This window comes from Oncorhynchus mykiss, chromosome 9 (assembly GCF_013265735.2).
Source record: "Oncorhynchus mykiss isolate Arlee chromosome 9, USDA_OmykA_1.1, whole genome shotgun sequence".
NCBI classification, from domain to species: Eukaryota; Metazoa; Chordata; class Actinopteri; order Salmoniformes; family Salmonidae; genus Oncorhynchus; species Oncorhynchus mykiss.
The window spans coordinates 7,577,150-7,592,149 of record NC_048573.1 but is presented as its reverse complement, the minus strand read 5'-3'; the positions used below and the strand labels follow the sequence as shown (position 1 = coordinate 7,592,149).

At 36.7% G+C, this 15,000-nt stretch overlaps 1 protein-coding gene across 3 annotated transcripts in view; it reads right to left on the bottom strand.

The window, feature by feature from the left end:
• Positions 1-15,000, bottom strand: part of LOC110518778 (pyruvate carboxylase, mitochondrial) — a 490,506-nt gene that overhangs the window by 415,245 nt on the left and 60,261 nt on the right. For all 3 annotated transcript variants that reach the window (XM_036987220.1, XM_036987221.1, XM_036987222.1), the window contains one exon: positions 8,854-8,937. In XM_036987220.1, coding sequence (XP_036843115.1) covers positions 8,854-8,937 — 84 coding nt within the window. The remainder of the gene's footprint in view (positions 1-8,853; positions 8,938-15,000) is intronic.

Genomic DNA, 15,000 nt, shown 5'->3' with positions numbered 1-15,000 from the left:
AGGGTAATGCTGTTATTGTTGGACTCTGTGTGTTGCAGGGTAATGATGTTACTGTTGGACTCTGTCTATTGCAGGGTAATGCTGTTACTGTTGGACTCTCTGTGTATTGCAGGGTAATGCTGTTACTGTTACTGTTGGACTCCCTGTGTGTTGCAGGATAATGCTGTTACTGTTGGACTCCCTGTGTGTTGCAGGATAATGCTGTTACTGTTGGACTCTCTGTGTGTTACAGGTTAATGCTGTTACTGTTGGACTCTGTGTGTTGCAGGATAATGCTGTTGCTGTTGGACTCCCTGTGTGTTGCAGGGTAATGCTGTTATTGTTACTGTTGCACTCTCTGTGTGTCCCAGGGTAATGTGGTTATTGTTACTGTTGCACTCTCTGTGTGTTGCAGGGTAATGCTGTTACTGTTGGAATCTCTTTGTATTGCAGGGTAATGCTGTTACTGTTGGACTCTGTGTGCTGCAGGGTAATGCTGTTACTGTTGGACTCTCTGTGTATTGAAGGGTAATGCTGTTACTGTTGGACTCTGTGTGTTGCAGGGTAATGCTGTTACTGTTGGACTCTCTGTGTGTGAGGATAATGATACTACTGTTGGACTCTCTGTTTGTGAGGATAATGCTGTTACTGTTGGGCTCTCTGTGTGTTGCAGGGTAATGCTGTTACTGTTGGACTCTCTGTGTGTTGCATGGTAATGCTGTTACTGTTGGACTCTGTCTATTGCAGGGTAATGCTGTTACTGTTGGACTCTGTCTATTGCAGGGTAATGCTGTTACTGTTGGACTCTCTGTGTGTTGCAGGGTAATGCTGTTAGTGTTGGACTCCCTGTGCGTTGCAGGGTAATGCTGTTATTGTTACTGTTGCACTCTCTGTGTGTTGCAGGGTAATGCTGTTACTGTTGGACTCTGTGTGTTGCAGGGTAATGCTGTTACTATTGGACTCTGTGTATTGCAGGGCAATGCTGTTACTGTTGGAATCTCTGTGTATTGCAGGGTAATGCTGTTACTGTTGGACTCTCTGTGTGTGAGGATAATGCTGTTATTGTTACTGTTGCACTCTCTGTGTATTGCAGGGTAATGCTGTTACTGTTGGACTCTGTGTGTTGCAGGGTAATGCTGTTATTATTGGACTCTGTGTATTGCAGGGCAATGCTGTTACTGTTGGAATCTCTGTGTATTGCAGGGTAATGCTGTTACTGTTGGACTCTCTGTGTGTGAGGATAATGCTGTTTGGGTGTTTGATGAAGTACGAAAGGGACAAATGTGTTTTGTTAAACTTTTTGTTTAGCCAAGTTGGAGCAACTGGGTCAGAGAAGGGATAGACCTGGTTATAATTCAAAGAGATGGTCTCTGTGCACCTGGTCTCTGTGCACCTGGTCTCTGTGCATCTGGTCTCTGACCACCTGGTCTCTGTGCACCTGGTCTCTGTGCACCTGGTCTCTGTGCACCTGGTCTCTGACCACCTGGTCTCTGTGCACCTGGTCTCTGACCACCTGGTCTCTGTGCACCTGGTCTCTGTGCACCTGGTCTCTGACCACCTGGTCTCTGTGCACCTGGTCTCTGTGCACCTGGTCTCTGTGCACCTGGTCTCTGACCACCTGGTCTCTGTGCACCTGGTCTCTGTGCACCTTAGGGTTGAATTTTAGTTTTGTAAAATGATTAACAGTGTGTAGATGGTTCAGCAGGTATTTGTGCTTAAGGGGATGGGATGTACGACTGGAGAGGAGGGGATGGATGTATCGCTGGAGAGGAGGGGATGGATGTATGACTGGAGAGGAGGGGATGGATGTATGACTGGAGAGGAGGGGATGGATGTATCGCTGGAGAGGAGGGGATGGATGTATTGCTGGGGAGGAGGGGATGGATGTATGACTGGAGAGGAGGGGATGGATGTATGACTGGAGAGGAGGGGATGGCTGTATCGCTGAGGAGGAGGGGATGGATGTATCGCTGGAGAGGAGGGGATGGATGTATGACTGGAGAGGAGGGGATGGATGTATCGCTGGAGAGGATGGGATGGATGTATGACTGGAGAGGAGGGGATGGATGTATGACTGGAGAGGAGGGGATGGATGTATGACTGGAGAGGAGGGGATGGATGTATGACTGGAGAGGAGGGGATGGATGTATCTCTGGAGAGGAGGGGATGGATGTATCGCTGGAGAGGAGGGGATGGATGTATGACTGGAGAGGAGGGGATGGATGTATGACTGGAGAGGAGGGGATGGATGTATGACTGGAGAGGAGGGGATGGATGTATCGCTGGAGAGGAGGGGATGGATGTATCGCTGAGGAGGAGGGGATGGATGTATCGCTGGAGAGGAGAGGATGGATGTATCTCTGGAGAGGAGGGGATGGATGTATCTCTGGAGAGGAGGGGATGGATGTATCGCTGAGGAGGAGGGGATGGATGTATCGCTGGAGAGGAGAGGATGGATGTATCGCTGGGGAGGAGGGGATGCGATGTATCTCTGGAGAGGAGAGGATGGATGTACAGTTGGAATGTGGTGCTGGAGGGTGGATCGTATTGTACTGTGTTGTTGTGTACTGAGTAATATAATTGTCTATATCTTTCTTTCTGTCTCTCATTTGAATGTCAATTTAAGGGCTTTATTGACATGGGAAACATATGTTAACATTGCCAAACCACATGAAATAGATAATAAACAAACGTTTTTAAAAAACAATGACAATTAACATTCCATAATCCACTCTTTACGTACATTTTACGTACATATAAAGTGTTGGAACGATGTTTAAATATTTAATGTGCAAATGGGAAAATAAATAATCATAAATATGGGTTGTATTTACAATGGTGTTTGTTCTTCACTGGTTGCCCTTTTCTCGTGGCAACAGGTCACAAATCTTGCTGCTGTGATGGAACACTGTGGTATTTCCCCCAGTAGATATGGGAGTTTATCAAAATTGGGTTTGTTTTGGAATTCTTTGTGGGTCTGTGTAATCTGAGGGAAATATGTGTCTCTAATATGGTCATACATTGGGCAGGAGGTTAGGAAGTGCAGCTCAGTTTCCACCTCATTTTGTGGGCAGTGAGCACATAGCCTGTCTTCTCAAGAAAGCCATGTCTGCCTACGGCGGCCTTTCTCAATAGCAAGACTGTGCTCACTGAGTCTGTACATAGTCAAAGCTTTCCTTAAGTTTGGGTCAGTCACAGTGGTCAGGTATTCTGCCACTGTGTCCTCTCAGTTCAGGGCCAAAGAGCATTCTAGTTTGCTCAATTTTTTTGTTAATAATTTTCTTTCCAACGTGTCAAGTGATTATCTTTTTGTTTTCTCATAATTTGGTTGGGTCTAATTTGGTTTCTGTCCTGGGGCTCTGTGGGGTGTGTTTGTGAACAGAGCCCCAGGACCAACTTGCTTAGTTGACTCTTCTCCAGGTTCATTACTCTGTAGGTGATGGCTTTGTTATGGAAGGTTTGGGAATCGCTACCTTTTAGGTTGTTGTAGAATTTAACGGCTCTTTCCTGGATTTTGATAATTAGCAGGGATCGGCCTAATTCTGCCCTGCATGCATTATTTGGTGTTTACATTTGTGCAGAACTCTGCATGCAGTCTCTCAATTTGGTGTTTGTCCCATTTTTTGAATTCTTGGTTGATGAGCGGACCCCAGACCCCAGACCTCGGACCCCAGAGAGAGAGAGAGAGACAGAGAGCAAGAGAGCGCGAGAGAGAGAGGTGAGAGAGAGAGGTGTAAGAGAGAGAGAGAGGGGTAGGGGTGAGAGAGAGACAGAGAGAGAGAGAGAGAGAGAGAGAGAGAGAGAGAGAGAGAGAGAGAGAGAGAGAGAGAGAGAGAAATATGTAACCTCTATATTTCAAGTTTGTGACCTCACATACACACAAACACCAGGAGTGCATCCTTGCAAAAAATAAACTAATATTAACATGTAGATTGTAGTCATTTATTTTTGGCCATTTATTTTTTATTTTTGGACTGGGCTGAGCAGGAGCTGCCCTTCCGTAGGGCCAAGAGACCATAAGTGACAGAACGGAGTGCTCGGGTTGGGGTGTAGGGTTTGAGCATGGCCTGAAGGTAGGGAGGGGCAGTTCCTCTTGCTGCTCCGTAGGTACAGCGAGTTGCAGTAGTCCAGATGGGAGAGGATAAGAGCCAGGATTAGGACCTGCGCCGCTTCCTGTGTGAGGTAGGGCCGCTTCCTGTGTGAGGTAGTGTCACTTCCTGTGTGAGGTAAGGTCACTTCCTGCGTGAGGTAGGGTCACTTCCTGTGTGAGGTAAGGTCACTTCCTGCGTGAGGTAGGGTCACTTCCTGTGTGAGGTAGGGTCACTTCCTGTGTGAGGTAGGGTCACATCCTGCGTGAGGTAGGGTCACTTCCTGTGTGAGGTAGGGTCACTTCCTGCGTGAGTTAGGGTCACTTCCTGTGTGAGGTAGAGATCACTTCCTGCGTGAGGTAGGGTCACTTCCTGCGTGAGGTAGAGATCACTTCCTGCGTGAGGTAGGGTCACTTCCTGTGTGAGGTAGAGTCACTTCCTGTGTGAGATAGGGTCACTTCCTGTGTGAGGTAGAGTCACTTCCTGTGTGAGGTAGAGTCACTTCCTGTGTGAGGTAGGGTCACTTCCTGTGTGAGGTAGAGATCACTTCCTGTGTGAGGTAGGGTCACTTCCTGTGTGAGGTAGGGTCCTACTCTATGGATGTTGTAGAGCCTGGAGGGTCACTGCTTTGATGTTTGCAGAGAACGACAGGGTCAGTGGAGAGAAGGAAAATAAATACGTTGAACTTCTTTGGGGGCAGTATTGTTGAATTGTGGATGAAAAGCGTGCCCAAATTTAAGCTGCCTGCTACTCAGCCATATAATTAGTAGATTTGGATAGAAAACACTCTGAAGTTTCTAAAACTGTTTGAATGATGTCTGTGAGTATAACAGAACTCATATAAGCACATGTTAGCAACTGGGACTGAGTAGCAGGCGGTTTACTCTGGGCACCTCTGGGCACCATATTCATCCAAGCTACTCAATACTGCCCCTGCAGCCATAAGAAGATAATACAAAACGCATTTTAGAAATTTTGGTTGTGCAACTTTTCTGTTGTTATTGTTATTGTTATTGTTGTTATTAGCCATGTCAGCAAAACATTTTTAGATCGAGACCGAGACTGAGTTCCGGCAGGCCGTCAGTTGCCCTTCCTACATGGTGATTGAAAATGGGACTAATTCCTCACACACAAACAAGCTGACACACAAACAAGCTGACAGGCCTGTCTTATTAAAGTAGTTATTTGATTGACAGCCTATTACTAATGGCAGCATCCATGCTGTTCACTTCTGTGGAAAAAAAACAAGAAATTCTTGATTGCAATTGATATCTCAATGGAAGTAGTGGGTTGTCGTGTGTGTGTGTGTGTGTGTGTGTGTGTGTGTGTGTGTGTGTGACAGTGTGTGACAGTGTGTGTGTGTGTGTGTGTGTGTGTGTGTGTGTGTGTGTGTGTGTGTGTGTGTGTGTGTGTGTGTGTGTGTGTGTGTGTGTGTGTGTGTGTGTGTGTAGGGGAGAACATGCTCCCTCTATGTATCCGTCACAGCCCTAACATACAAAGAAATACTCAACCGCCTGATATAATCTCTCAAAATAAAAAATAATCTCCCTCTTTCTTCTCTCCCTTTCATTGATTCTCTCTCTCTCTCTCTCTCTCTCCATCCCTCAAATCTGTCATCTCTCAATATGTCTCTCTCTCCATCTCTCAATATTTCTCTCTCACTCCATCTCTCAATATCTCTTCATCTCTCTCTCCCTCTCTCAATATATCTCCATCTCTCTCTCCCTCTCTCAATATCTCTCCATCTCTCAATATTTCTCTCTCCATCTCTCAATATCTCTCCATCTCTCTCTCCCTCTCTCAATATTTCACCATCTCTCTCTCTCATCTCTCAATATCTCTCCATCTCTCTCTCCCTCTCTCAATATCTCTCCATCTCCCCATCTCTCAATATCTCTCCATCTCTCTCTCTCCCTCTCTCAATATCACTCAATCTCTCTCTCTCTCCCTCTCTCAATATCACTCCATCTCGCTCTCCCTCTCTCAATATTTTACCATCTCTCTCTCTCTCCATCTCTCAATATCTCTCCATCTCTCTCTCCCTCTCTCAATATCTCTCCATCTCTCTCTCTCCATCTCTCAATATCACTCCATCTCGCTCTCCCTCTCTCATTATTTTACCGTCTCTCTCTCTCTCTAAGGTACTTAGGCTTCACTTATCAAACAACAGCAGAATGCATCATGAGACAGACACAAACTCACTCACTCACCACACACACACACACACCAAACAGACTCACACACACACACACACACACACACTGTCACACACAAACAAACACCTGCAGTAATCTGCCTAGGGGATAACAACAGCATTTCTCACTCTGACATGACAGGTTGAACTATCTCACAAATTACTCTGGAATGATGAGAAAAAAAAGGATATACTCTCCATCCCTAGTGGTACCCTGTTCACTACTTTAATGTAATGTAGGGTGAAAGGGTGAAGGGTGAAAGGGTACGATATGAGACACAGCCCACAGCTAAAATGTCAACAAAATGTCTGTTCTCTCTCTCTCTCTCTCTCTCTTCCATCCAATTGTTTCCTCTCTCCTTTCATCACTCCACATCTCAGCTAACTCCATTGTTTTATATATATTTCTCTCTCTCTCTCTCTCTCTCTCTCTCTCTCTCTCTCTCTCTCTCTCTCTATCTATCTATCTATCTATCTAATCAATTTTCAAATTCAAGGGGCTTTATTGGCATGGGAAACATGTGTTAACATTGCCAAAGCAAGTGAGGAGGATAATATACAAAAGTGAAATAAACAATAAAAATTAACAGTAAACATTACACATACAGAAGTTTCAAAACAATAAAGACATTACAAATGTCATATTATACAGTGTTGTAACAATGTACAAATGGTTAAGGGTACACAAGGGAAAATAAATAAGCATAAATATGGGTTGTATTTACAATGGTGATTGTTCTTTACTGGTCGACCTTTTCTTGTGGCAACAGGTCACAAATCTTGCTGCTGTGATGGCACACTGTGGAATTTCACCCAGTAGATATCTCTATTCTCTCTCTCTCTCTGTTTCCCCTCTCTCTCTCTCCCCTTCTCTGTTTCCCCTCTCTCTCTCATTCCATCTCTCTCTCTCCCTCTCTCTCATTCCATCTCTCTCTCCCTCTCCCTCTCTCTCATTCCATCTCTCTCTCTCTCTCTCTCCCTCTCATTCCATATCTTTCTCTCTCTCTCTCTCTCTCTCTCCCTCTCTCTCATTCCATCTCTCTCTCTCTCTCTCCCTCTCTCTCATTCCATCTCTCTCTCTCTCTCTCCCTCTCTCTCATTCCATCTCTCTCTCGCTCTCTCTCTCCCTCTCTCTCATTGCATCTCTCTCTCTCTCTCTCTCTCTCTCTCTCTCTCTCTCTCTCTCTCTCTCTCTCTCTCTCTCTCTCTCTCTCTCTCTCTCTCTCTCTCCCTCTCTCTCATTCCATCTCTCTCTCTCTCCCTCTTTCTCATTCCATCTCTCTCTCTCTCATTCCATCTCTCTCTCTCCCTCTCTCTCATTCCATCTCTCTCTCTCTCTCTCCCTCTCTCTCTCATTCCATCTCTCTCTCTCCCTCTCTCTCATTCCATCTCTCCCTCTCTTTCTCTGTAATTTCATCTCTCTGGGGGCTTCTACACCTCGTCTCCTCCTCTCCCCTTCATCTTTCCATCCTACCATCACATTTTTCATTCAGGACACTTAAGAGCTCTCTCCTCTTCTACCTCATCTCCTCCTTTAACCTGTATCCCTCCATTCCATTCAGGACTCTGGGGTCTCCTTACCTTCCTTACTCATCTCCTATCTTCCTCTCCTCTCGTCTCTCCACACATGTTTATGTTACTACATGATTCCATATATGTTATATCATAGTGTTGATGTCTTCACTATTATTCTACAATGTTCTTACTTTTTGTTCTACATCCTTCAATCACAAATCACAGATCCTCATCGGGCATCCTCATCCTCATCGGGCATCAAACCCATCATCTCTATCCTTTCTCCCTCGTTCCCTCACTGGCTCAACTATTGATTCCTCTCATCCTCTACAACATCTCCCACCCCACCTCTCCTCTGTTCCCTTCAACCCTGTAATCTATTTTATGTTTTCATTGATAGCGATTGGACAAGGATATTTCCACTGCTTTTATTTTTCCACATCCATGACGATCATTGGGATGTGAAGACGCCATGTTTTAGTGTTTATGGAACAAATCAGCCCTATGTTGGTTTCTTTCTCTCTCTCTCTCTCTCTCTCTCTCTCTCTCTCTCTCTCTCTCTCTCTCACACACACACACACACACACGCAAACGAGGATGATGCCTCAGTGATCTTGATAGGGAGAGATATCTATTATTAATTTCTGAACAGCCAGATGAAAGGGATGGATTCATGAGAGCTGCCAGGTCAATCATTAGTAGGCAGGTAGAGTAGACGCTCACAGACTTATGGATGGATTCATCAGAGCAGTCAAGTCAAATCATTAGTAGGCAGGCAGAGTAAACGCTCACAGACTTATGGATGGATTCATCAGAGCAGTCAAGTCAAATCATTAGTAGGCAGGCAGAGTAAACGCTCACAGACTTATGGATGGATTCATCAGAGCAGTCAAGTCAATCATCAGTAGGCAGGCAGAGTGCTTGTGAGTGTGTGTGTGTGTGTGTGTGTGTGTGTGTGTGTGTGTGTGTGTGTGTGTGTGTGTGTGTGTGTGTGTGTGTGTGTGTGTGTGTGTGTGTGTGTGTGTGTGTCTGTCTGTTTCTCTGTCTGTTTCTGTCTCTGTTTCTGTGTGTCCCTACCTGTTTGGCCAGTTTGACAGAGTCAGAAGTCAGTCGGTCTCTTAGATGAGGGTCCAGGTCGGCCGCGGGGGCAATCTCCACCACCTACAAAACACAACACAACTTTATTAACAACACCGCCTTCAAACACAACATAACTTTATTAACAACACCGCCTTCAAACACAACACAACTTTATTAACAACACCGCCTTCAAACACAATACAACTTTATTAACAACACCACCTTCAAACACAACACAACTTTATTAACAACACCGCCTTCAAACACAATACTAAGAGACTTGGAAACTGAGCTTTTACAAAAAGTAAAGTCCTAAAAAATAAGTTATAAATAGTAAATTAATAAATAGTGAAGTAATAAATACTAATGTAATAAAAAATAAGTAATAAAATAGTAAAAGCATAAATACTAAAGTAATAAATACTAAAGTAATAAATACTAAAGTAATAAATACTAAAGTAATAAATACTAAAGTGATAAATACTAAAGTGATAAATACTGAAGTAATAAATACTAAAGTAATAAATACTAAAGTAATAAATACTAAAGTGATAAATACTAAAGTGATAAATATTAAAGTAATAAATATTAAAGTAATAAATACTAAAGTAATAAATATTAAAGTAATAAATACTAAAGTAATAAATACTAAAGTAATAAATACTAAAGTAATAAATACTGAAGTAATAAATACTAAAGTAATAAATACTAAAGTAATAAATACTAAAGTAATAAATACTAAAGTAATAAATACTAAAGTAATAAATACTAAAGTGATAAATACTAAAGTGATAAATACTAAAGTGATACATACTAAAGTAATAAATACTAAAGTAATAAATACTAAAGTAATAAATATTAAAGTAATAAATATTAAAGTAATAAATACTAAAGTAATAAATATTAAAGTAATAAATACTAAAGTAATAAATACTAAAGTAATAAATACTAAAGTAATAAATACTGAAGTAATAAATACTAAAGTAATAAATACTAAAGTAATAAATACTAAAGTAATAAATACTAAAGTAATAAATATTAAAGTAATAAATACTAAAGTAATAAATACTGAAGTAATAAATACTAAAGTAATAAATACTAAAGTAATAAATACTAAAGTAATAAATACTAAAGTAATAAATACTGAAGTGATAAATACTAAAGTAATAAATACTAAAGCGATAAATACTAAAGTAATAAATACTGAAGTTATAAATACTAAAGTGATAAATACTAAAGTGATACATACTAAAGTAATAAATACTAAAGTGATAAATACTAAAGTAATAAATACTAAAGTAATAAATACTGAAGTGATAAATACTGAAGTGATACATACTAAAGTAATAAATACTAAAGTGATAAATACTAAAGTAATAAATACTAAAGTAATAAATACTGAAGTAATAAATACTAAAGTAATAAATACTGAAGTGATAAATACTGAAGTGATAAATACTAAAGTAATAAATACTGAAGTGGTAAATACTAAAGTAATAAATACTAAAGTAATAAATACTAAAGTGATAAATACTAAAGTAATAAATACTGAAGTGATAAATACTAAAGTGATAAATACTAAAGTGATACATACTAAAGTAATAAATACTAAAGTGATAAATACTAAAGTAATAAATACTAAAGTGATAAATACTAAAGTAATAAATACTAAAGTAATAAATACTGAAGTGATAAATACTGAAGTGATACATACTAAAGTAATAAATACTGAAGTGATAAATACTAAAGTGATAAATACTAAAGTGATAAATACTAAAGTGATAAATACTAAAGTAATAAATACTAAAGTGATAAATACTAAAGTGATAAATACTAAAGTAATAAATACTAAAGTGATAAATACTAAAGTAATAAATACTGAAGTGATAAATACTAACGTGATAAATACTAAAGTGATACATACTAAAGTAATAAATACTAAAGTGATAAATACTAAAGTAATAAATACTAAAGTAATAAATACTGAAGTGATACATAATAAAGTAATAAATACTAAAGTGATAAATACTAAAGTAATAAATACTAAAGTAATAAATACTAAAGTAATAAATACTGAAGTAATAAATACTAAAGTAATAAATACTGAAGTGATAAATACTGAAGTGATAAATACTAAAGTAATAAATACTGAAGTGATAAATACTAAAGTAATAAATACTAAAGTAATAAATACTAAAGTGATAAATACTAAAGTGATAAATACTAAAGTAATAAATACTGAAGTGATAAATACTAAAGTGATAAATACTAAAGTGATACATACTAAAGTAATAAATACTAAAGTGATAAATACTAAAGTAATAAATACTAAAGTGATAAATACTAAAGTAATAAATACTAAAGTAATAAATACTGAAGTGATAAATACTGAAGTGATACATACTAAAGTAATAAATACTGAAGTGATAAATACTAAAGTGATAAATACTAAAGTGATAAATACTAAAGTGATAAATACTAAAGTAATAAATACTAAAGTGATAAATACTAAAGTGATAAATACTAAAGTAATAAATACTAAAGTAATAAATACTGAAGTGATACATACTAAAGGAATAAATACTAAAGTGATAAATACTAAAGTAATAAATACTAAAGTGATAAATACTAAAGTAATAAATATTAAAGTAGTAAATACTAAAGTAATAAATACTAAAGTGATAAATACTGAAGTGATACATACTAAAGTAATAAATACTGAAGTGATAAATACTAAAGTGATAAATACTAAAGTGATAAATACTAAAGTGATAAATACTAAAGTAATAAATACTAAAGTGATAAATACTAAAGTGATAAATACTAAAGTAATAAATACTAAAGTAATAAATACTAAAGTAATAAATACTGAAGTGATACATACTAAAGTAATAAATACTAAAGTGATAAATACTAAAGTAATAAATACTAAAGTGATAAATACTAAAGTAATAAATATTAAAGTAGTAAATACTAAAGTAATAAATACTAAAGTAATAAATAGTAAATAATAAATAGTAAAGGAATAAATAGTAAAGTAATAAATAGTAAATAATAAATAATAAATGGTAAAATAATCTATAGTAAAGGAATAAATAGTAAATAATAAATAGTAAATAATACATAGTAAATAATAAATAGTAAATAATAAATAGTAAAGTAATAAATAGTAAATAATAAATAGTAAATAATAAATAGTAAAGGAATCAATAGTAAAGGAATAAATAGTAAATAATAAATAGTAAATAATAAATAGTAAAGGAATCAATAGTAAAGGTATCCCAGTATATTAATAAATAGTACATTAATAAATATTAAAGTAATAAAAAATAAGTAGTAAATAGTAATGGAACAAATAGTATAGAAAAATAGTAAAATAATTAATAGTAAAGGAATAAGAAAATAAGCAATAAATAGTAAAGGAATAAATAGTAAGGGAATTAATAGTAATGGAATAAATAGTAAGGGAATAAGAAAATAAGTAATAAATTGTAAAGGAATAAATAGTAAGGGAATTAATAGTAAGGGAATTAATAGTAAGGGAATAAGAAAATAGGTAATAAATTGTAAAGGAATAAATAGTAAGGGAATAAATAGTAAGGGAATAAATAGTAAGGGAATTAATAGTAAGGGAATAAATAGTAAAGGAATAAATAGTAAGGGAATTAATAGTAAGGGAATAAATAGTAAAGGAATAAATAGTAAGGGAATTAATAGTAAGGGAATAAATAGTAAGGGAATAAGAAAATAAGTAATAAATAGTAAAGGAATAAATAGTAAAGGAATAAATAGTAAGGGAATAAATAGTAAGGGAATAAATAGTAAGGGAATAAATAGTAAGGGAATAAATAGTAAAGGAATAAGAAAATAAGTAATAAATTGTAAAGGAATAAATAGTAAGGGAATAAATAGTAAGGGAATAAGAAAATAAGTAATAAATAGTAAAGGAATAAATAGTCAAGGAATAAATTGTAAAGGAATAAATAGTAAGGGAATTAATAGTAAGGGAATTAATAGTAAGGGAATAAGAAAATAAGTAATAAATAGTAAAGGAATAAATAGTAAAGGAATAAATAGTAAGGGAATAAATAGTAAGGGAATAAATAGTAAGGGAATAAATAGTAAGGGAATAAATAGTAAAGGAATAAGAAAATAAGTAATAAATTGTAAAGGAATAAATAGTAAGGGAATAAATAGTAAGGGAATAAATAGTAAGGGAATAAATAGTAAGGGAATAAATAGTAAGGGAATAAATAGTAAGGGAATAAATAGTAAAGGAATAAGAAAATAAGTAATAAATTGTAAAGGAATAAATAGTAAGGGAATAAATAGTAAGGGAATAAATAGTAAGGGAATAAATAGTAAAGGAATAAATAAAATAAGTAATAAATTGTAAAGGAATAAATTGTAAAGGAATAAATAGTAAGGGAATAAATAGTAAGGGAATAAATAGTAAGGGAATAAATAGTAAGGGAATAAATAGTAAGGGAATAAATAGTAAGGGAATAAATAGTAAAGGAATAAGAAAATAAGTAATAAATTGTAAAGGAATAAATAGTAAGGGAATAAATAGTAAGGGAATAAATAGTAAGGGAATAAATAGTAAGGGAATAAATAGTAAGGGAATAAATAGTAAAGGAATAAGAAAATAAGTAATGAATTGTAAAGGAATAAATAGTAAGGGAATAACTAGTAAGGGAATAAATAGTAAGGGAATAAATAGTAAAGGAATAAGAAAATAAGTAATACATTGTAAAGGAATAAATAGTAAGGGAATAAATAGTAAGGGAATAAATAGTAAGGGAATAAATAGTAAGGGAATAAATAGTAAGGGAATAAATAGTAAAGGAAAAAATAATACAGGAATAAATACATGTTTTATACACTTACATTTAATACATTTACATTTTTTATACACTTGCAAACATTTACAAAACATGTTTTCGCTTTGTTTTTATGGGGTATTGTGATGTCATTATGGGGTATTGTGATGTCATTGTGGGGTATTGTGATGTCATTATGGGGTATTGTGTGTAGATTGATGGGGAAAACATTTATTTTATAAATTGTAGAATAATGCTGTAACGTAACAAAACGTGGAAAAAGGTGAAGGGGTTTGAATACTTTCCCGAATGCACTGTGCACATTGTGCACTGTGCAGTACCAGTCAAAAAACTCATTCCAGGGTGTTTCGGTATTTTTACAATTGACTACATTGTAGAATAATATTGAAGACATCAAAACTACGAAATAACACATATGGAATCATGTAGTAACCAAAAAAATGTTAAACAAATTAAAATATATGCTTTTGAAATTCTTCAATGTAGCCACCCTTTGTCTTGATGACAGCTTTGTACACGATTGGCGTTCTCTCAACCAGCTTCATGAGGTAGTCACCTGGAATGCATTTCAATTAACAGGTGTGCATTGTTAAAAGTTAATTTGTGTAATGTATTTCCTTCTTAATGCGTTTGAGCCAATCAGTTGTGTTGTGAGAAGGTAGGGGTGGTATACAGCAGATAGCTCTATTTGGTAAAATACCAAGTCCATATTATGGCAAGGACAGCTCAAATAAGCAAAGAGAAACGAAAGTCCATCATCACTTTAAGACATGAAGGTCAGTCAATCTGGAAAATGTCAGTCGCAAAAACCATCAAGTGCTGTGATGAAACTGGCTCTCATGAGGACCGCCACAGGAAAGGAAGACCCAGAGTTACCTCTGCTGCAGAGGATAAGATCATTAGAGTTACCCCCTAATGCAGAGGATAAGATCATTAGAGTTACCCCCTAATGCAGAGGATAAGATCATTAGAGTTACCCCCTAATGCAGAGGATAAGATCATTAGAGTTACCCCCTAATGAAGAGGATAAGATCATTAGAGTTACCCCCTAATGCAGAGGATAAGATCATTAGAGTTACCCCCTAATGCAGAGGATAAGATCATTAGAGTTACCCCCTAATGCAGAGGCTACGTTCATTAGAGTTACCCCCTAATGCAGAGGCTACGTTCATTAGAGTTACCCCCTAATGCAGAGGCTACGTTCATTAGAGTTACCCCCTAATGCAGAGGATACGATCATTAGAGTTACCCCCTAATGCAGAGGCTAAGATCATTAGAGTTACCCCCTAATGCAGAGGAT